The 26,801-nt window shown below is 33.3% G+C and overlaps 1 protein-coding gene across 1 annotated transcript; it reads left to right on the forward strand.

Moving 5' to 3' along the window:
• The first annotated feature begins 11,235 nt into the window (after positions 1-11,235).
• Positions 11,236-15,914, forward strand: LOC131803778 (uncharacterized). The gene is made up of 2 exons (XM_059125461.1): positions 11,236-12,769; positions 12,840-15,914. The coding sequence occupies exons 1-2, from the start codon at positions 11,508-11,510 to the stop codon at positions 15,877-15,879; spliced, it is 4,302 nt and encodes a 1,433-aa protein (XP_058981444.1). The 5' UTR covers positions 11,236-11,507; the 3' UTR covers positions 15,880-15,914.
• Positions 15,915-26,801: the final 10,887 nt, after the last annotated feature.

The raw sequence follows: 26,801 nt of genomic DNA on the forward strand, positions 1-26,801 counted from the left end.
TGATTAGGTTTGATGATGTGATGTTTTTGTTGCCTAACAGATTCGGCTACAAATCAAAGGCGGAATTATTGGAAATTATCGATAGTGAAAAAATAACACATTATTATACCCTCAGCCATATGGCTGCAGAGGGTATATATCATTTGATTCGGCCAAAACGTGCCTAGTCGAAATAACGGTTTTAGACCCTAGGTCTCTTTGGACCAAATCCGTTTCAGGACATTTGGTGTCGATCTAGCGATGTCCGTCCGTCTGTCTGGCTGGTGCGCACGATAACTCTCGAAGGGAGTATCCGATTTGGTCCAAACTTGGTATATCGTAATATTATTGCCAAACTTAGATCGAGTTCGGAGATGGAAAATATCGGTCCACTCCTTCTGGAACCTGCCACATAAAATGTCAACATTTTTAAAGAAAATAATTTTTTGCACAGAGAGAGAAAGGATAATGTGGTTTTGCTCCAACTTTGCGAAGACTAATATTTTCATCAGTGCTAGGTCGATCCACTACATCAGGTACCTCCCCCACAAAGGGTCCAAATTTTGAACAATTACAACTTTTATAAAATGAGAAGTAAGAGTCCGATTGTCCTCAAATTTTACACATCTCAATAATTTTATTAACCCAAGGTCTGGTGTGAATATAAAATATATCCACTCCCTCTGGTACCTCCCACACAAAATGTCGAAATTTAAAAAAATATATATATTTTCTGCACAGAAAGACAATAGAACAGGTGCGAAAATAGACAATGTCCCTCCACTCCATTAAGTACTTCCCCCACTAAGGGTCAAAACTTTGAATAATTACAACTGTTATAAAATGTGATGTAACAGTCCGGTTGTCTTGAAATTTCACACATCCCAATATTTTTATCAAACCAAGGTCTATTCCTTCTGGGACCTCCCCCACAAAAGGTCGAAATTTTCAAAAAATAATTTTTGCATAGAAAGCGAAACGATAATCCGATTTTGCTCCAACTTTGCAAATCCTAATATTTCTATCAGTGAGTCAAAGTGTCCAAATTTTAAACAACTACAATTCTTATAAAATTTGATTTAAAAGTCCGATTGTCTTCAATTTTCACAATTCGCAATAATTTTATTAACCCAAAGGTCTGGCGCTAAGATAAAATAAATCGGTCCACTACTTCTGGTACCTCCCCCACAAAAGGCCGAAATTTTCCAAAACAAAAAAACATATTTTCTGCACAGAAAGAGAAGCAATAATCCGATATTTCTCCAACTTTGCAAATCCTAATTTTTGCGTCAGTTCTGGACCAGATGCAAAAATGAATAACATCGGTCCACTCTATTAAGTGTCTCCCCCACAAAGGGTCAAAATTTTGAATAATTGTAACTCTTATAAAATGTGATGTATGCATCCAATTGTCTTAAAATTTCACACATCTCAATATTTTCATAAACCTAAGATCTGGTGTTAAGATGAAATATATCGGTCCACTCCTTTCGGTATTTTGAATATCCATTAAGCTATTAAAACGCGAAATGTACATCCGATTCCATTTAGACTTGGCACATCTGAATATTTCAATCTATAAAAACGGTAGATATCGGACCATTCTTTCTGGTACCTCCCCTCAAAGTTTTGAATAACCAAAACGTTTATAAAATCCGAAACAAGCATCTGGTTCTAATTATATTTAATACATCCCATTATTTTCACTATCAAAAGATCTGTTGCGAAAATGGGATATATCGGTCCACTCCTTCTGGTATCTCCCCCACAAAGGCTCAAAGAAAGCGAAATAAGCATCCAACTCTCCTCAAAATTCACAAATACAAACCTTTTTGCTACTACAATATCTGTGAACCCCTTCTGGTACCTCATTCACAAAGGGTCACTTTTTCAACACTTTTATCTGTAATAACATGCGAAACAAGCCAGCGATTCTTTACAACCTGCTATATCTAAATATATCTCTCTTTTCCAGAAACCTGAGAAGAATATGGAATTTATCATTTTCCATAAAGTGGATATAAATGTTCTTCTTGTAATATTGCTCATACCATTATTTTTATATGAATTAGATGAAACATGTAAATGGAATGCTTCAATCGACTATATTTGGTAGCTCTCGCACGTTAACATTTTCTAAAAATTATCATATATGTTATGTAAAGTGCAGGAAGTTACCAATATAGTCCAAACCTGGCACGTCGCATTATTTATATCATATTTATTTAGGTACGATGCGAAATGGCCCATTCTTTCGGAACCTACTCCATAAGGGGTTAAACATTTGAATAATCATAACAGAAGTCAAAATATTTTTAAATAATCGTACATTGGCTGAGGGTATACTTCTGTCGGCAAAACCGACAAATACTCTTTAACTTGTTATACCCTCCACCATACTATGGAGGGTATATTAACTTTGTCATTCCGTTTGTAACTCCTCGAAATACTCATGTTAGACCCAACAAAGTATATATATTCTTGATCAGCGTAAAATTCTAAGTCGATTTAGCGATGTCCGTCTGTCTGTATGTCAATTCTTTCTAACGAATTGAGATAGAAGGCTAAAATTTTGCACATATGTTTATTTTTCCAGTTGACAGGATAAGTTCGTAAATGGGCCATGTAGGTCCACTTTTTCATACAGCCCCCATATAACGGTACCTCCCGATATTCGGTATTTTGATGATTTTAGCTACATAATTCACCGGAATTGTTTCAATTTTGGTATTTGAAGTTCGAAATGGATACCCACAGCCTACGACAGAAAATTATCTATGAGGTCCACGTCTTCGTATAGCCCCATATAACGGTACCTCCCGATATTCAGTATTTTGATGATATTAGCGACATTATTAACCGGAATTGTTTCAAATTATTTAGAGTTCGTAATGGGAACTACAGTCTGTGACAGAAAATTTTCTATGCAGGTCCGAATTCACATGTAAGGAATATAAATTCATTATACATTGATCGACAAATTAATTGTCCTTCCAAATTGTTAGCCTTTTTTTCTTATCTCTTGATTTCTTAGTCAATATTGGGAAAAATAACAGGATGTGATGTTTGTCAAACTTTTTGTTTTTCATAGAAATAATCTTTTAGGATCCAACACAGGATATGAGTTTTTGATCAGCGTAAAATTCTACGTATGTCTGTATGTCAGCCTGTGGTAATCGGTATTCCAGCATGTTATGTCCGAAGTTATTAAACATAAATTTATCAAAGTTATATAAAATTTCTGTAAATGTCAACTTATACATCTTTGAAGGACATTTATATCCCCTTTTTAGTGTGAAATGAATGATAATTGAAATAATTGTGCAAAATATAGCTCCGAATTATCTGATCAAAATATTAATTTTTACCCACGAAGTTTTTTTGAAAACAGAAAATTTAAAATTGAAAAATTAAAGCTAACAAATTATTTATCTCTGTTTAAAGCGGGGGTAGGCAGAGAACCTCAACATTTTTTTGTGATTGTATATGTTTTGAAATAACAAAATATTGCAAGTGTTTTTTGCCTCTTTTTACAGAGTGAGAAATAATTTGTTGTTATCTTTAAAATTTCAATTTAAAATTTTCTGTTTTCAAAACAACTTTGTTGGTTAAAATTAATATTTTGATCAGACAATTCGGAGCTATATTTGCACAATTATTTCAATTATGATTCATTTTAAAATAAAACCAGTAAAGAAAGTCCTTAAATCGGGCGGGGCCGACTTTATGAAACCCTACACCACTTTGCTAAGTTTGTAGAGCTCCACATTACAATTAAAAGATTTTAAGGGGGAATTTAATCATACACGCTATGATTATAATTGTAATTTAAAGTTCAAAGGACTAAATATTCCGAAGCATTTGTATCTTTTAGATTCTGACTTGTATTGCCCATTTGGTTCAAAATTAATTTGAAATCAGATAAAGATATATATGGGAGCTATATCCAAATCTAAACCGATCTCGATAAAATTCAGCAAAGATATTTCTGAGTTGTATTTGATTTATTTCCCTGAATATCGTTGTTACGGAAGTCCATATTATGGCTGTGGGTAACAAATACAACAAATCGGATGAACAATATATTTGGAAGATATAGCTATATCTGAACCGATCTTCAAATTAGACATACTAGCTTCTAAACTCAATTGGGCAAATATTATAAATGACTATCCTTTGTGTTTTATTATTGTTATTTATTTGTGTTTAATAATTTCGGACATAACATGCTTACCATCCAAGTTGACCCTTTTGACACCGATTACCACAGGCTGACATACGCACATAGTCGTAGAATTTTATGCTGATCAGAACCTCATATCTTGCGTTGGGACCTAAAATATTAACCATCCTGTTATTTTTTCCTAATATTGACTAAGAACGTACATATCATTTTAGAGAAATCAAGGGATATTAAAACAACATCTAATAATATGAAATGAATTTCTATTCCTAACATGCGAATTTTGACAAATAGAATTCAAACGAAAAAAATAAATCTTAAAAGTTGTAATTTTCACAATTTCGGAAATATTTGTTTCAAATATGTAGTAAGATATATATTAATGTGCTGCAATATTTCTTACGGTGTATTCATAAAAATATCCGACAGCACATTTTCATAGAACGAGAATTGAGGCCCTGCTCTAGATTCAGAGCTGTTTGTGTTTACATTTCATCATCCTGCCATACCTTAAATTATATATTTTAGGAATATTTGTTGTACATTTTGAATTTAATAGTTGAAATTTCAAAAATATACATTTGTGAACAGTGAGAATTTGTTGTTTTCTTTATTTGTTTTTCTGATCAACGAAGACTATATTTTTTTAAATGAATAATATTTCTTGGCGTTACTTAATACCCGAAGGACCGTACCAAAATGTTTTTTCCCAGTGTGGTAAAAACTTTTATATGGCCGTAGTACCCACATTCACTTACGAATTTAACTGAAGGGTGCGCCGTCTATTTTGCTCTCACAGCATGCATCTTGTTCTTGTCCATCGTGGGCCGGGCCGTACTTTCAATGTCCTTCACCATTAAGTGTAAAAAACATTTTTACATACGTTTCTGCATTTCAACGTGTTTCACTTAAAACTACAAATGCCAGTGAGATCGGTTAGAGAATGCAGTTAAAGTTTTCAAAATACAATAAAGTGGGTGGAGCCGTTATATGTGGGTCATACCAAAGCACGAACCTATGTAAACAATTTTCTACTTCAAGGGTTGTCATCTATTGCGTGTCTTAAATGCCAAATCTAGAATCATTTAAATGCCGAATATCCTTGTCACAACTTTGAAACAAATAAATCCCTTTGGTCACTTCTTTGGTGGAGATACACAAGCAGCTTGAAACATGGCAGTGATGTCAGAGCAGCACTTGAATCCTGTCATCGTTTTCCCAGTCATTTGACATTAATATGCCATGTCATAATGTTAAGCTGGTTATATAAGGATATACGGATTAGGCCCAGTCCTATCAGGTGTTGACTTTGGTAAGAATTATATATTGTAGTTGTTGTTATTTCTGGTATATATCAACACTACTAGATTCACGTTGTATTTAAAGGTAATACAAACCAAAACTGTTTTAATCCATCCATGTAAAGGGCTACGTCCACTTTTTAGTGGGTTTATAAAAAATTTGTAATACCTATTATATTTAAGGGTAGTCTACCTCGTATTCAACTTTCACAAAATATCCGAAATCGTATCGTATTTGAAACTTTCCAACAAAGAAAACACGCCATGCCATGGCTGCCAAATGGCAAATATAAAATACTGAACTGTTTGTTTTTTTTTTTTTTTTGGTTTTGGCTCAACAAACAAAATAACACCTGCCTCATTAATACAAGCGAAAACCACCACATGAACTACGTGTCGAAAATCCTAAAAAAAAGCCCGTGACTTGCAATGCGCGCCCAATCTCTTCCGAAACACAGCTCAAAGCTCAATAAAAAAAATCCCAAAAACAAGTTTTCTATCTTTTCAACCAACCATCCTCACTTAAAAAGCAGCTGTCCCATTTCTACATGGAATTTGAAATATTATGAATTCGAAGCCGATTACTCACACATGTGGAATGAAATCACCTACAGTTGTTTTTGTTGCAATGATTCCTAATTGCTTAAATTAAATTAAAAAAAAAAACAAATGTATGGATGAGTACTTTTTAAATTAGATTGTCGTATGTCTTGACCCTTTTTTAGCTCCAATACTATAAATATACCTTCGTAACCCAGCAGTTGGAACCATCACATGCCACACCGGCTTGCAGGTGTGAAGCTATAAAGTGCACCAATAGAACTTCGTGAGAATTTTCTATTTCATATCTTCATATGGGGAGTGTTTTGTTACTGTCCTGTCCACGCTGGTATCGTGTTCAAATAGATTTCCATGGCATGCAGTTTCGTATAGCTGGGTAATTTGTTGCTCCACTGACTTAGATTTCAGTCCAAGTGATTTCTGTTCTCGGTTCGGTGTACCGTTTCGATTTCAACTCTGTCCAAGCATAGATAACTTCACCGTATGTTAGAAGGTGGGAAAGATGCGACACATACCTACGTTGCATGTAACACGCCATGACATGCTTTAATGCCGAATGGAAAGCTGAAGGAATGAATCACAGATCTGTGCGTAGTCACGTCAATTTAACTTGTCGTTCTGTAGGCTTCCACCATATTGCAGCTCATTAAATTCATTCTTTAAGACCTCATAAAGACTGTCTGTCCGTCAGAGAGAGTACGGATTAATATTAATACATTAAAAACTAGATGCATAAACATAGCTGTCACCATTTACTCAAAGGGTTGCAAAAAATCATTTTTTTCAGTTAGCAAATTGAAAAGAGGGTTGTCTTGGAAATCGCAAATCTAATCCCTTTTGATTTCTAAAAAAACAAAGTTGGAAAATATTAAATGCTTCATATTCATATTAAAATTCAAATACAAAATGTTTGCATGTTTTGTTCTTTATAATGGCGTACAAGAGAAATCCGCTAAATGCTTCCAGGTTTTCATAAAGATCCTGTCTGTTTACTTTTCAATTTTCTTATAAATGAGAATACAATTGTCTTACTTTCCTGGAAAGAATTTGCTAAAAAAAAATCTTGCAGGAAAAGAAACCAGAACGAATTGAGGAAGAAGGTAGTAGGTAGGTTATGTTCATAAATGGGAATTGATATTAACGACATTATTCAACGGAATATTATATTTGATCGTCCCAATAGACCCATATACATTGTTCATCCGATTTTTGTCTTCCGCAGCCGTATTATGCATTCTGTAACAACGATATTTGGGGAAATATATCGAATACAGCTCGGAAATAGTTCTGCTAAATGTTATCGAGGTCGGGTCAGATTTGGATATAGCTGCCATATATATATATATCTTTATCGGATTTCAAGTTAATTGTGCAACAAAAGTCGTAATACAAGCTCGAATTGAAAAGATATAAATGTCTCTGCAAATTTAGTCCTTTGGACATTAAATTATAATCATAGCTGGTACGATTTAATTCTCACAAATTCCCCCCATAAAATCTCTTATTTGTTATGTGAATATCTACTAAATACGCAAAGTGCTGTAGGGTATCATACAGTCGGCTCAGCCTGACTTTAAGTTTTTCTTTAACATTTTTCAAGTTACTTCCTTAAATGGTGGAGGGTATAAAACGTTCGGTCCGGCCGAACTTAAGTGCTTTTTTACTTGGTCATCATTGTGTTCTCCATACTTGTTATTTATATTTTTGTATTACAATGAATACACCCGAGGAATTGCCTGAATTTTACCAGTACGATCCTTTTTTCAATTTCCTAATACAAATTCAGATCTGCAAATTACTAGAAGATATTACTATTTTATCCCATTTTTTTTAAAGGTTCCAGAACAAACCAATTGTACCAGGCTGTAATCATTTGCAATTTTTGACTTTGTTAATAAAAAATGTAAATTCACAGATTTGTAAATCCTCATTGATGAGCTCGGTCGTTACCTCTTAATTCGCGCCCTGCATACATGAGTAGCAAATATACACAAAAGCTGATTTCATTCATTATGTTTTCTCTCATTTTTGGGATCTGACTCAAAAAGATTCATTTTGCGCCAAAAAAGTTCTCAATTCGTTGTTAACAACCATTTTGGGGTTGGAGCAATAATGACGGTTAAAAAAATGGGCACAGTGTATGCACGGGAAAGCGTTTGAATAATAGGGTAGTTGTATGAATTCTGATTGCGATTTGGAATGCGAAACTATATAAGTTTCCCAATGCCAAGTCTAGAAATGCCTTCGTTTGCCACAATGTGATTTATGCGGGTTCGTCGCATGCGCGTCTGCTTTGCCCAGTTGCTTCATTTTGTTTATGGTACCTACCTGTCAGTTGGAGTCTTCTAAAACAGATGATGCATAAAAATGAATCAAACAGCCGCTTTGCTTGGTTTCAATTTTATTTTGCGATTGATGTTAAGTGTGGCGGTTGCTTTGGTGTGGCTCAACAAATGCGAAAAACAAGTTTTGTTGAGCCGCGCCGCTTTATTTTGGGGGTTAGGGAGTGCAAAAACATCTGCCATTGAAATTCCCAAAATGTATGGCCATTGAAACACAGAGCAGACATGCGCATGTGTATATACCCATTGGATATGTATCGCATCAAGGCATGAATGAATCAACAATATTCTGTGAAGTCTCGTACTAAACTATATTATATATGGACTACATTCACTATATAGATATATATATAAAATGCAGTGAAACAAGTTAAATGGTATCAGTCGGTTTTGCCGGTAGATTTATACTCTCAGTATACACTTATTAAAATAATATATATATATATATATATATATATATATATATATATATATATATATATATATATATATATATATATATATATATATATATATATATATATATATATATATATATATATATATATATATATATATATATATATATATATATATATATATATTCCATTGTCGCACCAGACCTCATGTTGATAGAAATATTGGAATGAGCGAAATTCGGAGATCGGATATATTTAATAACAGATATAACAAGTAAAATAGTATCAGTCGATACATTTATACCCCCAGCCTTGGGTTATGATTATTCAAACTATTGACCCCTTATGGGGGAGGTTCCGAAGCAGTTGGCCAATGTTGACCAATTCCTATCTGACCTAAGACTTATAAAAATATTACAACGCGACAAATTTGGACTATATCGACTACTTCCTATACTTTATATGAAATATTTGCAATTTTTGGGAAATGTGGAAATATGATCGAGGTAACAGATATAGCGGACCGAGGATTTCCATTTTCATACATCATCTAATACAGGTATAAATATTGTTATGTCCAAAATTTGAAGGAAAATTTGAATTCAATGCGAATTCATAAATTTCGATGATGGAGTGGACCGATATTGTCCATTTTCGCACCTGACCCAGCACTGATGCAAATATTAGGATTTGCGAAGTTGGAGCAAAATCGGATTACCGTATCTCTTTCTGTGCAAAAATTGTTTTTTGAAAATTTCGACCTTTTGTGGGGTTGTTACCAGAGAGTATAGTAAAGTATAGGAGTGGACTGGCGGTATATATGTCTGCGTTTTCAGATTTTACTGTACGAAAATGTGCGGAATTTTTTAAAGCTGTCAAACCTCTGCCGACTCTAGGATATATATTATCCTATTGTCGGTAGGTCCACCACACTCATTTTTGAAATTGAACATTGAATTGAAAAACATTCCAAAATCAGTTAAATTGTTATTTAATAATATTTTGAATTATTTATTTTGTATTTTTTTGAAAATTTTTGTTTAGTCTAATGCCCAAAAATTCAAGTTTTTTACCCACATGTCGACTTCAGACCTAAATGTTCTTTAAAGAGTTCAAAAACACAATTGAAAAAAAAACACATATTATGAGTTCATTTAAATTTAATGCCTCCACCAATTTTTTCTTAAAAATATGAATTGTGTCGTTCGGCCTGAAGGACTTTCACAGAAAAAAATGTTAATAGAATAAATCACCTTTTTAGGGAAATTTTTACAAACAAAGCTAACATGTTATTCAAAGCTAATATACATTTCCCATTGCGTTTAATTAAAAAATCTTATTTATTGCCGAACATATCTCCGAACATGTTACATGCCGAGTATATAATGAAAAATCATAATGAACAAGTAAAACAGCAGATAAGTTCCACCATTTGAAAAAGAGATTGAAAAAATTAAAAAAAAAAACATCCGGAACTTCCTACGAAGACGTAAACCTGCTTACGAAATTTTTTGTCATAGGCTGTAGTACCCATTACAAACTTCAAATACCAAATTTGAAACAATTCCGGTGAATAATGTCGCTAAAATCATAAACATTCCGAATATCGGGATGTACCGTTATATGGGGGATATACGAAAACGTGAACCTACATACGATTTTTTTTGTGATAGGTTGTAGTACCCATTTGAAATAATTCCGATAAATACTGTCGTTGAAATCATGAAAATGCCGAATATCTGGAGGACAGACAGGCAGACGGACATCGCTAGATCGTCTTAGAATTTTACGCTGATCCAGAATATACAGAGTGAGATAAAAAAAAACTGCAGTAGGTAGAATATGAGACCGGAAGTGGCAGGGTCAATAAAATTTTACGACTTTTTGCCTCGGTGCATTATGCGTTGTAATATTTAGTTATGATGCGTTTAGTTCAAATATGATGTGTCTATGTCGTGTGTTTGTCCCTAATTCTTCTCACTTGTGTTTTTCCTGAGGATTGAATGACCTTGGCGCCCTTTGTTTGCTGTTGCACATTTTGTTGCCTATATTAAGGCTTAGACGTTGTTGTTGCATGTGCCCTTAGAAAGAAATTTGTCTCGAGTTGTTGTTTTTCCTAATTAGCGTAGACATATACCTACAGTCGGACGTATGCGTTTGATCCCTACATTCAGCCATCATCATCACTTGAGGGTAATAAAAAAATGTAATGAGACTCATATTTTGTTTTTGGTTTTTTATGTTTGGGTTTTTTATTTCACATTGGAAATGTTTGAACCGCTGTATGTGTGTGTGTGTGTGTGTGTGTGTGTGTAATTGTGCGTTGTTTGGGTTTTTTTTTTTTTTGAGCCAACCCTCACTTGGCATCATCCCACTTGTGCCACTTGTGGCACATATCAAAAAGTTATATAAAAAAGAAAAGAAAAAAAAAAATTACTTGAAATTATTCGAAGTTACTACATTCAATCCATATGAGAAAACTGTTTGAATTTATGTTTGGTGACAAGATGTAACATTTTGAAAATTACAAGGGCAATCTGATCTTACGTGTACTTGTTGTATTTTGGAAGACCTAGGATGAAAAATGTTTTGAAAAATACATATGTATCTGTTAGTGGAGGTTTCTTAGGTTTTCTATAGAAATGGCCAATGTTAATATAGGACTGAGTTTTTTAAAAAATAGGTTTAGTATAAAATAAGAAATTCAATCGCAAGCATCACCATCAAATTTTTCGAAATCAAAATGGCACAAAATATTTGCAAATTCTGCTCCGAAACGTTCACTGTTAAACGCGAATATTTGAGACACGTTAACAAGCATTGCAGCGGATGTGGACAGTTTTTTAGTAATACATATCAATTAAAATTTCATCAAAAGAATTATGGATGTCCACCTGTGCAAAATCAACCATCTAATAACTCAAGATTAGACAATATAGAACATGCAAACTGCAATAGTGTTACCCTACCATTGATGCGGAATCAATTTATAATTGACCAAATCACAGGCAATAATCATAACATTCCATCCCAACAAAGTGAAGGCGGAAACAAGTTCTGCAATGAGTGCCATAAAGCAGTGCGAAATATGTCCGCTCATCTTCGTAGTGATGAACATCGGCGTGTAATTCGCCAAATTTTTGGTGAAAATATCAATATTGTCAAAAACTCATTTGGCAAAAATATACTAACCTTCGAGTATATTAATGCAAAAAACATTTTGCTGCCAAATGAATTATTAAGCGATGCCAAAGAAACGATTGTCAGCTTGGTCGAGAAGAACTTTACGAGAAATACGCCTATAAAATTCAATATTGAGCTTATAGGAGAATATGTCAAGCCCATAAGTCAACGTGATGAACCATCAACATCAAATATGGTTTTAAATACAAGTCAAAATATGTTTTGCCATATGTCAAAAATGTCGTTGATAACGGAAGGTGACAATATAAGCCAATTATTCCACGATCACGCGAATCGTATAATTAATAAAATGTCTGAATTTCAAGAAAGAGATTCTGGCTGGGCTTTAGAGAAAATCGTAAAGCTGAATATAAATATATATAAAGCTAATTTAACTCGTGGCTCTCAGTTCTTGAAGACACCGCTCTCTTTATCAAAAAAGAATGCCTGTCTTAACATTAGAAATTACGATGAATTTTGCTTCAAATGGTGTATTGTGGCAGCTTTATCGGAACCAGCAGCAGCAGCATGTGATAAGTCTAATCCGCAATCATATAATATTAATATAACCGAAGAGATTATATACTTGCCATCCGGGGAGATATTGAATTTTAGAGGACTTAGTTTCCCTATGGCGATAAAAAATATCAAGGATTTTGAGGCCAATAATGAAGATATTAGTATTAATGTCTTCGGCTATGATGGAAATCAGATAGTTGGACCCTACTATCTTACCCCAAAACGAAGGAATCGTCATATTAACTTGATGCTTCTTCATGAGGGCGACAAGTTCCACTACATATTGATCATGGATATGTCACGGTAAGTTAAAATAGCATAGTAATATTACTATTAAATATGATAAATAATGAATATATCTATTGCTTTCTAGGTTATTACGTTCGCAAATAACAGCACATAGAGGTAGATCAATCATTTGTGATGGCTGCATACAAAGTTTCACCACGGAAGCCGTATATGCAAAACATGAGAAGGAGTGTGTTGGGGTCGTAACAGAGATGCCTAAAGAAGGAGAAAACATTATTCGGTTTAAAAACTACCACAAAAAGGAGAGAGTTCCATTTGTGATCTATGCGGATGCTGAATGTATTCTAGAGGATTGGAACCCGGAGAACCTCAACACAAACACAAATACAAACACAGTAACGGTAAAAAGGCACATTCCTTGTGCATTTAGTTATTATATTAAATGTAGTTTTAATGATAGTTTAAGTAAATTTTATATATATAGTGGCCCCAATGCTGCGAGAAACTTTTTAGAAAATCTTATAGGGGATTGTAAATTTATTTACAACACATATTTGTCAAAAACGGTACCAATGATTTCTTTGTCTCAGACAGAATTAGATGATTTTAATAGCAGTACTGTGTGTCACATTTGTGAGAAAGAGCTAGGTAATGACCGAGTTAAGGATCATTGTCATTTAACTGGAAAATATCGAGGAGCTGCACACAATGAATGTAATTTGAAATACCATGTGCCAAAATTTGTGCCGATATTCTTCCACAATTTTTCTTCTTATGATTGCCATTTGTTCTTCAAAGAATTAATTCACTTTGATGGAGAAATTAAAGTAATTCCATTAAATAAAGAATTATATGTTTCAATGTCATATTTCACTAAAATGAACAACGATTCAAACGAAATGGTCGATCATAATTCTTCGGTGAATTCGAAAAACAAATGGCGGAATAAATTTGAACTGAGGTTCTTGGACAGTTTTCGTTTTATGTCTTCCAGTTTGGATAGTTTGGCTAAAAATCTACCTAAAAACGCATTTCAAGCTGTTCGTACACAGTTTCCAAATGATGGTGATTTCAATCTGCTAACTAGGAAAGGAGTTTTCCCTTATGAATACGTGTCTTCATTGGACAAATTATATGAAAGAAAATTGCCTAACCGAAATGAATTTTACAACAGGTTGACTGACAGTGAGTGTTCGTTAGATGATTATAGACATGCGCAGAATGTATGGAGGCACTTTGAATGCCAAACTGTCAAGGATTATATGGAGTTGTATTTAACAGCAGATGTCTTACTGTTGGCTGATGTGTTCGAAAACTTTCGAAGTTTGTGCCTCCGTCACCATAGACTTGATCCTTGTCAGTATTTCACAGTACCATCACTATCTTGGGATGCCATGTTGCTGTGCACGGGTGTTGAATTAGAGCTATTTACAGATATTAACATGTATAATTTCTGTAAAAATGGCATTAGAGGTGGACTTACACAATGTTCAAATAGACACTCGGTAGCCAATAGTAAATACACTGAAGACTATGACCCTAGTAAACCCGAGGTAAATATTTATTATTTAGACGTCAACAATTTATATGGTAAAGCAATGACACAATGTTTGCCACAAAAAGATTTTAAGTTTTTAACTCAAGAAGAGTTGGAAATATTCAATGACGTCAGTAAAATATTAGCGATTCCAAATGATTCACCAACTGGTTATTTTTTTAATGTGGATTTAGAATATCCAAAAAATCTGCATGACAAACACAATGATTTACCCTTTTGTCCTGAATCCAAATGTGTCGGTGGCTGTAAGATCAAAAAGTTGATTGCAGATTTGAATGACAAAACGTCTTATACAATTGATTATAGAGTGCTTCAACAATGTATCCAGCATAATTTAATTCTTAAAAAAATTAATAGCTGTTTACAGTTTACGCAATCTAATTGGCTTGCAGCATACATAATGAAAAATAACAATCTCAGAGTACAAGCCACAGATGCTTTCGCAAAAAATTTTTATAAATTTATGAATAATTCTGTTTATGGCAAAACAATGGAAAATGTGGACAAAAGGAAAATCGTGGAAATAAGAAACCATTGGGAATCTTATGGGAAGCGCTGGGGTGCACGGGAATTTATTTCAAAACCAAATTTTCATAGTCTTACACACTTTTCAGATGAAATGGTGGCAATTCAAATGAACAAAGTGAGGGTGAAGTATGATAAACCGATATACCTTGGATTTTGTATTCTAGAGTTATCGAAATGGGTCATGTACGATTTCTTTTATGATTTTTTAAAAGTTAAGTTTGGAAACGACTTCGTATTAAACTATATGGATACTGATTCATTCATACTAACGTTCACTAACCGCAACCTCTTTGCTGAACTATCACGAGAGGAAATACTGGCTAGATTTGATACATCAGATTTTTCACCATCCAATCCATATAATATACCTCTTCTTAATAAAAAAGTTATAGGAATGATGAAGGATGAGAACTGCGGAAAGACGGTATCGGAATTTGTAGGCCTAAGACCAAAAATGTACGCTATGAAAGTCCACAATAGTGAAGAGGTAAAGAAATCAAAGGGTGTTAAAAAATCTGTTATGAAGCAGTACACCATTGACACGTATAGGGATTGTCTGTATAATCGAATAAAATATTATAATAGTATGTATACATTTAGATCGAGGAAACATGAGATATACACAGACAATATAACTAAAGTGTGTCTCAGTTTCCAAGATGATAAAAGATTTATACGGGAAGATGGTGTAAGTACGTATGCTTGGGGCCATTATAAACTTAAAAATGATAACGAAGATGAGGTAGCCCTTTCAAATGAAGAAAATTCTGTGATCCCAATGGAACTTGATTTTCATATTGAAAATGCAAGCGACACTTCTATTTTTGAATTGATCGCAAATGTAAATAATAATGACGTTATAGATTTAGAAAATATAAGTATTTCTAATTTTCCTATAGAACTAGATGTAGATATAAATAACATACCTCCTGTAAATACAATAGACATTCCTTTAGACGGGGATGACAAATCTATTTTTGAATTGTTGGGGGATTCAGAAAGTGAATATACAAATTGTGAATCTCTTGATTTTATACAATTTTTAAATTTTAATGAAAATGACTTTGTAAATAAATAAAACAATCTGTATATATTTAATAAAACATTTATTGCTTAAAAATAAAAAAAAATCAAACATTTAGTTTTATTTCACAAATATACTTAATATTAAGACATGGAAGTATAAATTACTTATACAGCTTTTCGAACAATTCCGGTTAAAGGTATGTACTCCACCAGGCGGTCATGAATGATTAGACAATATGATGAGGTGTTTTGAGGTATTGGGATATTGGTGGTAAATTCGATTTTTAAATCAATTGGTCCATTTTTCACAGCTTCATTTTGATTGCTTATATCAATAACGGTAATTGGATTATGTTTAAACGTAGTGTATGTTAGAAGCGGTTGTGGTTCCCTCATATAATATGTTTGTTGAAATTTGGCATACATGTCATAAAGTATTGCATAACGATTCTCTGAGAACTTAAGATTTAAATCATCATAAGGGTATGTCTCAGAATTCAAGTGTACTTTGATGTTCTCAAGATCACAGTGGATCAATTTGTTGTCTCTTTCAAACACTAAAGCAACATATCGCGGTCTTTCATGATTGGCAGACATTTTAACACTCCAATTATGTTTTAAACCACCAGAAAAAGTTGGATTAAAATAACAATCCCAACTACGAAACGCCAGCGGCAATGTTTTTCCTTCCTTTATAGTTTTCAGAAAACTAATTTTTCTATAATCAGACAAATGAATGTGTTGAACTTTCCACACAATGTTTGTGATTGTTAGTCGAATGTCTTCTTTCGAGTCAGTTGAATAACACACATTCATGTCATTAGCGCTCCGCAAGAGAATTAAATCATGCTTACTATTGCATATTACTTTGTTGAAGTCTTCAGCAAATCCCAGCAGACGATTCAAGGGTACACAAAAGTTAAAAGAATTAGTGGTTATATCACCATCTACGTTCCATCCTGCTTTACTCATAACATTACTTTCAAATGGATTTAAAGAAATCCAATTTTTAATTTTTGTTGACATTCCAAGATAGCGTGTACGATCAATTTCAACACCGTTTAGTTCGTAACGAATTTCGTCAAACATATACCCAACACAATTATTCCTCAGTCTAGCGTTTGGTGAAATTTCTCCATTTGCTTTTCTCAAATGCCCTTCAATGTACAAATAGCTCTCTGATGGTAATATGTACAAATCTTGGTTTTGAATGCTTATACGTATTTCATCATTGTTTTTAAATGATTGAACATAAGGAACATAGCTGTGATAATCCCGCTTTATGATATTCTCATCAGAGAATGGCCGTTCATTTATATTAAGTACTTCAGACATTGGGTTTTACTTTTAATTTAAGTAATTTTAAAAACTCTTTATTTTCCTTAGTTAGAAATGGTCTTGTCGGTTTGACAACTTTATGTTGAATGTTTTTAGGAGTTTGTTTATAATTGTATTTATTGTATATAATCATGATTGTATTGGTCTTATATGAATTCGAAGTGTGATTTCCTCTCCCCGAAAGTTTATCAATCGACCTTCTTGATCTAGTATTAATATTTCAAGACGACTGATTTCCTTGACGTTCAAAGGCAAATAAATGAGGTTCAATGGTCTTTCATCCAATTTATAGCCTGGGGGAACATCTAAAGAAAATTCGTGAAGAATATGTGCAGGTGAGTTGTTCATAAATGAACCAGTTACTATATTGCAGTGTATTTGAACAGCATTCACCTTCAAAATATTTACTGGAAGGTTAGATATGTGCTTTTTTCCAGGCTCTAAAACTTTGTCTGTGAAACCAAAGAGTTTTGATATAGATTTCTCCTTATTGAAATAAATAGGATCATGAGATGATGTAATTTCTATTTGTAATGTATTATTATTGGCTTTAATATCTATAGATCTATTTATGTACATAGATCTGTACACTGTTTCCAAAAAGTCTGCAATATCTTGCAATTCATATGATCCTATAGGTATTTCTATTGTATCATTTCCAATATGAAACAAGTTATTATCCTCATCCACATTAGGAATTGAGTTGTACGATTGAAAATCAATTAAACTACACTCGTAATCATTATCACCTAATTCTATAGGTGGTGAATAATTTGAGCATAAAATTGAATTTCTACCCGTCAAAGTAAACGTTCTTGACATTGCAAGATACTAAGTTGTAATAAACAGTACACAATCGATTCTCATACTTTTATATTTTATTGTTAAATATCATTACAAAACATCATTTTTATCTATCCAAGAATTATGCCGATTTGAGAAACCCAACCATTTCACATAAACTTTGTCATTCCTTGATTTTAGAATTTTCTCCACCAAATATGTGTTTGGATATTTTGTAGGCAAAAGTTCTTCTCTATAAAAACATCCTTGTATTGGATTTCCTTCAAAATCTTCCAGCAGATATGTAGTGGGGTTGGTTATTTTTATCGTTCTTATTCTAAAAATTTCGGTTGTCCAGTTTGGAGTATAACCCTTTTCAAAATGATGTTTATATTTGCTGATGCGTACGTGATCGCCGACATGAAGGCGTGGTTTTTTAAAAATTTTTATATGATTATAAACGGATTTCAGCAGTTTCTTCTCGTTTGAGGAATTAACTTGTATTGGAGCCATTTTTATCGTTCCGTGAGGGGTGCTATTATATTTGTCTAGTAAATCCCTATAGAGTTTGATCCATTGATAATTTCCATTATAACTAAACTCTTTCCACATCATTCCTTTTAGGGTTCTATTGAAACGTTCAATAATTGATGCTTTCAATACACTATATGTAGAATAATGATTTATTCTATATTTATGCATAAGTCCCCCAAATGTTTTATTAAAAAATTCTTTCCCATCATCGGTTTGCAAATTTTTCGGAATTCGTCCTGCTTTCAGTATTTTTTCAAATGCTGTACAAACTTCAGTGGCATTTTTAGACTTGAGCGCTTCAGCCCACGCATATTTTGAAAAGGTATCTATAACTGTTAGCATAAACTTGTATCCCTTGTTTGCTTTAGAATAGTTGCCCATTTCAACTAAATCAGCTTGCCATAGGTCGTCAATCCCCTTTATAATAACCCTCCGCCTCTTAAATTTTTTTCTTGCCTGAGTGTGGAGTTCATTCACTAATTCCCGTTTTTCCATTTTATTCAGTGTAATATTTTACAGTGGAGTGAGTAAATGTGTTTTTCGATAAAATACCATAAAGTTCGTTTAACGAGTGTTTTAAACGCGATATTTCTTCTCTTATATCGGAGCACTCTTGAAATACGTTTTTCTTTAATATTTCTTGTAGGTTCTTGTTTTGCGAATGTACGTATGCTTGGTTGACCGCATCCGATCCTCCCGCCGGGGGAGCCAAGTTTTTAATCCTCTTATTCTGTATGTCCAAATTGTTATCTTCATCAATATTGATTCCCAGCACTTTCGAAACATTTCCCTTTAGTGTGGCTGAAGTATATTTTAGATGATAATGATGACCAAACTTATCCACAGTCATTGATTTTGTAATTCAGGTGATTAATAAATTATATTTCCCTCTCTCAGTTCCTCGATAATAGAAACAATCTCATTAGTATGATTATTATTGCCGGCTTGTTGTGATGCTAACAACAGCTTTAATCGTTCTATTAATTCATTAGGATCGTCCCAGTATATATAGTTCGGTTTACCGAGATTTACTCTCATTAGGCCTTTGCCGCTGTGAGTATCATCCATCAAGTGTTTAATAACACGTTTATATTTATATCCTCTGTTGGATTTGATTCGTTCATTATGCTTAAAGTTTACTTTATGTGCATTAGAGTCCAGCAAAATTTTTTTATATATTTCTAGTTCTGACGCGTCATAATTTTTAGGTTTTTGATAAAATAGTAGTTCAAATAGACCCGGTGTAAATGCCCAATGTTGATTTCCAATAATTATTTTCTGATCATCAACTTTTAATGGTTTGTCCCCAAATTTCCATTCTCCGTGAATATCTTTGTGTGGTCCATATACCGTATCCAATTTTTTGTTTTTATTTAAAAGAGAAAGGTCAACGGTATCATCATTATCTGTATAAAATGTGTCATCTTTTGAATCCAACTCATCGGTTTCCTCCCATAAAATTTTAGGTTCTGGCTTAATATCGTGTTTCAATTTTTTAACGGGTGTACTCATAGCAAAATAATCTTTATATGATTCAATATTTTCCTTCTTAGGTATTGGTTGATTTGATGCATTAACATTCGTTAGTTTTAATAGTTTATGTATTGGCTCAGTTATGGGTTTGAATGTATTTTTCAATTCGTTTGTTTTTAATTCCTCCCCCCTTTTAATGCTTCGTAATTTTCTTTTCAAGGCATTTCGGGACTTAACAAGGCGCTTTAACATTTCTTCTTCCATGGTTGTGATTATACTAATAGCAGTGGTTATAATAGGGATTACTTAAATATATTTATGGTTGTATAAATGTGTGAAATCCCTTTCTATATCTTCCCGAGTTAATATCATCGTCTTTGCTAATTGTTAGAAATCCATATTTTTCCTTCCAGCATTCACGACATATTTCTTTAAATTTTTCAAAACTCATATCACTTCCAACATGATCATTGTATATATGTTTTAAATTTAAATCATCTTGTTTGAACATAATAATCATATTTGCATTATCACGTAGTAAATGTTTCGGAATCCTAGTATATGTCTGACATAAATAAAATGAATCGACATTTTTATGGCGACCCATACTGAAGTACGTTTTAATATTATTTTGTTTATCACAAGCCACATCATCGAATATGATAATTGAATTTGGCCTTATATCTTCTGGTTGTACAACATCCTCATTATTATTGAAAGTAAACAATCGCATACCCTTTATAGATGACATAAGTTTCTTGAGATATTCGTATTTCGGTTGATATAGAGATTTAGAATATATATAAACATTTTGGAATTTCAAACCATTTGGACTTTCTATCAAGCTTAGCATAACATTAGTCTTTCCACAATTCGAAGGGCCAACTATTAAGGCTCTTATAGAATTTGGTAATAAAACGCTGTGTCTGGGTGATTTCTTTTGTACGAAATCCGCATTTCGCACTGGAAGTTTTGCTTGTTGTTCAACTAATCTCATTTCGTAACTAATGAGTGATTTAATTGACAATGTCTATTTATCTTATTCTCTTGTTTACAGCAAGCTCAAAAAGTATAAAATGATTGTTTATAACAACAATAATGTTATTAGAAAGAGAACCGCTAAAGGAAGAGGACTTGTAAATAAATTAATTAATTCTTTACCAGTGGAACTTCATCTGCCGGGTTATCAATTCTGTGGCCCCGGAACTAAGCTCTTAAAACGATTAGAAAGGGGGGATAAAGGTGTTAACCCATTGGATGCTGCTTGCAGAGAACACGATATCGCTTATTCACAAAACGAAAATATTCATAAACGACACATTGCTGATCGTGAACTAGCTGAAAGAGCGTGGGAGCGAGTTAAAGCAAAAGATAGCAGCCTTGGCGAAAAAATTAACGCATATCTAGTCTCGAACATAATGAAAGCGAAAACAAAGTTTGGTATGGGTTTAAAAAATAAAAAACTTCAAAAAGCTACTGGTCAACAGATTTTTAATAAAGCACTCAAAAATGCGTCAATGAAACTTAAGAGTGTAAAACCAGCTGATATTGATGATGCTATAAAAATAGCAAGAAAAGAAATTCAAAAAACTTTTCGCGGAAGAAAGGCAAAGGTAGTTGTACCACGAGTTATTAAGTTACCAAAAACTGGGGGATTTCTTCCCCTTATACCTATTCTAACAGGTCTAGGTGCTTTGGGTGCCCTAGCATCGGGTAGTTCAGCAATTGCTAATGCTGTTATGAATGCTAAAAATGCCAAACGACAATTAGAGGAGCAAACCAGACATAACAAAACTATCGAAGCTATAGCTATGGGTAAGGGTTTGTATTTAAAACCCTACAAAAAAGGTTTTGGTATTTACTTGAATAATACATCAAAAAACTAATTAAGCAACTACCCAACGCACCACTTACTGACAAACAAATATATTCTTTTGGAAAAAAATATATACCACGCTTTAGAGGTGTATATATGCGCAACAGATTACCTAAGATGCCATATAAGAAAGAGTGTGGTATTATAAATATGGATAATGATAGTGGACCTGGCACGCATTGGGTAGCATATTATAAATATGACAACATCATTGAATATTATGATAGTTTTGGAAATCTCCAACCTCCGTTAGAAATTTTATATTATTTAGGTCCAAATATTACTTATAATTATAAAAGAGATCAACACTTTAACACATACAATTGTGGACACCTCTGTTTAAAGTTCTTAATAGAAAAAGCTTATAAATACAAAATTTAAAACATGAAATTGGTTAGTTCAATTTAATACTTCCATGAAGATGCAATCAGTTGATAGGTCGGATATTGCGATAGTGGATTTTCAGTTTTGTCATGGAAACCACAAGAGCATATTTATGAAGGAGCTGGCGTTCATTTGTGGTACTTCTATTGTGCCTAATCATTTTCTGTTTCGTCCGCCTTTTAATATAAAAGAACTTACTAACGAAGCCTGCAGAACAAATGTATACTGTAAGAACTTTGTAAACGGATTGGATTGGGAGGATGGAGATGTGGACTACAATGAGGTTGAGAGTGTCCTCATGCCATTGGATGAATATAAGTACATTTTTGTTGTTGGAAGAGACAAAAAACAATTTCTACAGAAATATCTCACTGCTAACATAATAAATTTAGAAGACAAAATTAAGCTAAGAACATGTCGAAATTATTTTACTAATTGTTCAATACATTCAAGCTTTGTGTATAAATGTGCTATAAATAATTTATTTAAAATATTTGTATTTATTGAGCAAAATTGGAACAAAAACATGGACTTAATATATGATGAAATCAATAAAGAATAATAATAATAAAAAAAATATATATTTTTTTTTTTTTCTTATTTTTTAAATATTTTATTTATAGAATTGAAGGTTATAAATGTATATAATATAATGAATATTGGTGAAAAAGGATTCACTAATGTACGACTACAAACATCTAATCCCAATTCTGGAAGTAGTACATCTAAAGTTTTAGGTGCTGCGGGAATATTGTTTGTAACACATCTTCTTAATAAAGGACAGCTGCAAGAATTTCTCAAATGTTCAGATACCGGGCAATCGGTCTGTTTCCAACGATGAATATACACTTCACAAAAATAACATTTTGTTACATCGCCTACTCCAGTGTAAAATAGTCCCACTGCTGCCATGGTTTTGGGATCTGGATAGGATAGTGGCCAATTTGAAAATGTTTTCAGACGTTCAGTTTCCTTATTTAGTTGGGGGTACATCTTTCTACTAGGAGCTCCACTCACAAACTGTGAAGTGTAAATGAAAAACCGAGTTGATTTTATTAAATAATACATTATTTATTTCTGCATTTTCTCTCACACAACAATAACATTTTCGTTTTATATTTAAATATATCTTATGTTATTCCCACCATGGATCATTTTCATCTAAATCCCACAATGATTGTCCTTCAGTTATGTGTATATAATCATCTCCATTGACTTCATTCTCTGTAAGTATATGATTTTCATTCCTTGTGGGTATTTCATTTCTAGGGAATTCCTCTTCTATTGGTATCATCAAACTATAAAAAGCCTCGAATTGAGAAGCCTTCATCATAAGATATTCAGCAATTTCCGGATTATCCCATCCTGCATCCTTTTCCAAGCATTTGCTCCCCAAATTTTTTGATGCCATATTCTTCACGCTTGTTCTTTCCTCGACTGAATAACTTCTAACAATGATATTTAGTCTTATATTCTATAGATGCCAACATTTTCATGTAGAAAAAAAAAAAAAAAAAACACAAAAATTTCATTTCAAATATAAATTTATTTTTATTTATTTACATTTTTGTTGTTGTATTTACTAAGCTAAATATGGTTGATAAAAGAAATTAGATTTTTTTTGCTTCAATTCCAATTTGTATAATGTGTTATCTCTCTCGCCTCCCATTGTTGATTTTGATATGGTATATCCACCGCATCCCAATTCCTTGACGTCTTCTTCTCGTAGTGCTAAGAACCTAGATGGCAGGTAAAGTATAGCATCATCCAGTTTAAGCACAATTCTTTCACCATATTTGGTTTGGGTTCTGTATGCTCCACTGATAACGTAATCCCTGTTTTGATCCATCTCCTTTATTGTGATAATCCTTTTGTGGTTGTAGGAGTTGAATAAATTTACAAGGTTTACGCTCGACATTATTTCTATTAGGCTTTATTTCACACTGTTTTCTTTAGCAACATAGTCCTCCTATTTATATGAAAAACTTGTTTTTTTTTTTTTTCACCCATACCATCTCACCAAATGAAGAACACAATGATTTTTTTTTTTCACCCAAACCATCCCCACCAAATGAAGAAAACAATGTAATTTATTTTTATTATTATGTATTTCTATTTTTAAAGAACTCAATGTATTTTTTTTTTAACCCAAACCATCCCACCAAATAAAGAACACAATATATATATATATATATATACATTTTTTTTTTTATTATTTATTTCTATTTTTGTCAAATTCATTGAAATGTACCCTTAATTCTTTATAATGCTCATTATTTTGAACTATATAATTTAAATCTACAAAATTCTTATTAATATAATCCTCAAAATCATGAAGAACACTGTATTGAGGTGGGCATAATACGATCGATGAGGTAACCACTGCTCGTTCCGGCAGACCCTCTCGTATTCTGTCAAGCTCGTTTACTGTTGTTTCGGTGATCGTGGTTTCGCCATCGTCTCCAATCTCATCATCATCATCCAGGATTGTGGACTGGGTTTCCTCCTCCTCATAAGTGATCGTGGTATCGCCATCGTCTCCAATCTCATCATCATCCAGGATTGTGGACTGGGTTTCCTCCTCCTCATAATGAGTTGAGGAGTCCTCTGTTGTTTCACCATGGTCCTCCAACACCTCTTCCATTTCCACATCCTCCACATTCTCCTCATCCTTTTTTTCCTTGACGGAACATATGACTATATCGCCTTCTGTATCCTCATAGAAGTTATTGACATCCACATCTTCCGAAAGTTTTTCGCTGAACGCAAAGGACATTTTTGTTCTTAAGATGCTGTCTTCGTAAAGGATTTTTTAAAACTGAGTATATTTCTCAAGATTTACTCCGCTTTAAATACCAATATATTGTTTACATTAAAAATCCTTTCGGATAAAGAAATACACAACTATCTAATGCATAACATAGTTTAGGATTTATCTCGATGTTTCAATGCAAAAGGAATCATATTTACAAAGCGTTGAATTAGTTTAATACATCCTTTTTCTAAAATATATAAATGCAACAACTACTGGGAAAAGAAATGGTATTCCCTTTACCTTGTCCCCTTAACATAAACACACCAATATTTTCTCATTTGATCCTCAAGAGATAATATTAGACAAACATATCATATTAGGAAACATCGAGAGCAAAATATGTTTTACAACACTAGTTCTGTAGTGATGGGTCAACCGCATTTGTGAGGGACCTGTCAAAATTATTTCAAATATTTTTTTTATAACTCTTTTGATATGTGCCACAAGTGGCACAAGTGGGATGATGCCAAGTGAGGGTAGGCTCAAAAAAAAAAAAAACCAAACAACGCACAATTACACACACACACACACACACACACACACACACACACACACACACATACATACAGCGGTTCAAACATTCCCAATGTGAAATAAAAACCCCAAACATAAAAAAACTAAAAAAACAAAACAAAAAAAAAACAAAATATGAGTCTCATTACATTTTTTTTATTACCCTCAAGTGATGATGATGGCTGAATGTAGGGATCAAACGCATACGCCCGACTGTAGGTATATGTCTACGCTAATTAGGAAAAACAACAACTCGAGACAAATTTCTTTCTAAGGGCACATGCAACAACAACGTCTAAGCCTTAATATAGGCAACAAAATGTGCAACAGCAAACAAAGGGCGCCAAGGTCATTCAATCCTCAGGAAAAACACAAGTGAGAAGAATTAGGGACAAACACACGACATAGACACATCATATTTGAACTAAACGCATCATAACTAAACTAAAAGAAAACTATGGGAAGGGTAACATTACCACACATACAAACAACAATCAATACACAACTGTGTGTAACCCATATGATCGCACAGACGGACAACACATTCAATCTTGAGGGGGGTGGGGGAAAACACAAGTGTCAAGACAGGGTTAGACACACATCAAATTCAAATGGAAAGGTTAACATTGCCGCACATACAAACAATAATCAGTACAATACTGTGTGTAACACACATGATCGCACAGACGGACATATTCAATCTTGAGGAAAAACACAAGTGCCAAGAATGAGGGTGAGACACACATCAAATTCAAATAGACCACAATCAATACAAAATAGCAGATAACACAATGCAAAGGGTGACATACTTCGCCACACGGACAGGCAAAACCAATAAAAATCAATGCACACCTAATTTATGATGGCCATAAAACTTTACACACATGGCATGCTGGGGGGGGGGGGGGGGGTTAATGCACCGAGGCAAAAAGTCGTAAAATTTTATTGACCCTGCCACTTCCGGTCTCATATTCTATCTACTAACTGCAAAAAATTCAAACGTCATCGTTTTTACATTTTTTTAATTTTATTAAATGAAAGCAAAAAATGTCGGAAATAGCATCAAATTTAAGAATCAGTTTAGATTTGTTCGAATTAGTCACCTTTGGCACGAATTATGGCCTTCAAACGGCGAAGCGCTTGCTTGAGGTGATCGACACTTTAGTATTTTTTAGTGCCAGCGCTTGAGTTGTGGTGGCCAACCGAAGGTGTACATTTTCGGTTGGGGTGTAAGTTCTTCTTTACCCCGAACTCATTT

The sequence above is a fragment of the Musca domestica genome, unplaced genomic scaffold, assembly GCF_030504385.1.
Source record: "Musca domestica strain aabys unplaced genomic scaffold, Musca_domestica.polishedcontigs.V.1.1 33, whole genome shotgun sequence".
NCBI classification, from domain to species: domain Eukaryota; kingdom Metazoa; phylum Arthropoda; class Insecta; order Diptera; family Muscidae; genus Musca; species Musca domestica.

What these genes read in the sequence shown, in the direction of transcription:
- LOC131803778 (XM_059125461.1), top strand. Translation starts at nt 11,508, where the DNA reads ATGGCACAAAATATTTGCAAATTCTGCTCCGAAACGTTCACTGTTAAA. An exon ending in TTGATCATGGATATGTCACG is followed by an intron (nt 12,770 to 12,839) that starts GTAAGTTAAAAT and finishes ATTGCTTTCTAG; the next exon opens with GTTATTACGTTCGCAAATAA.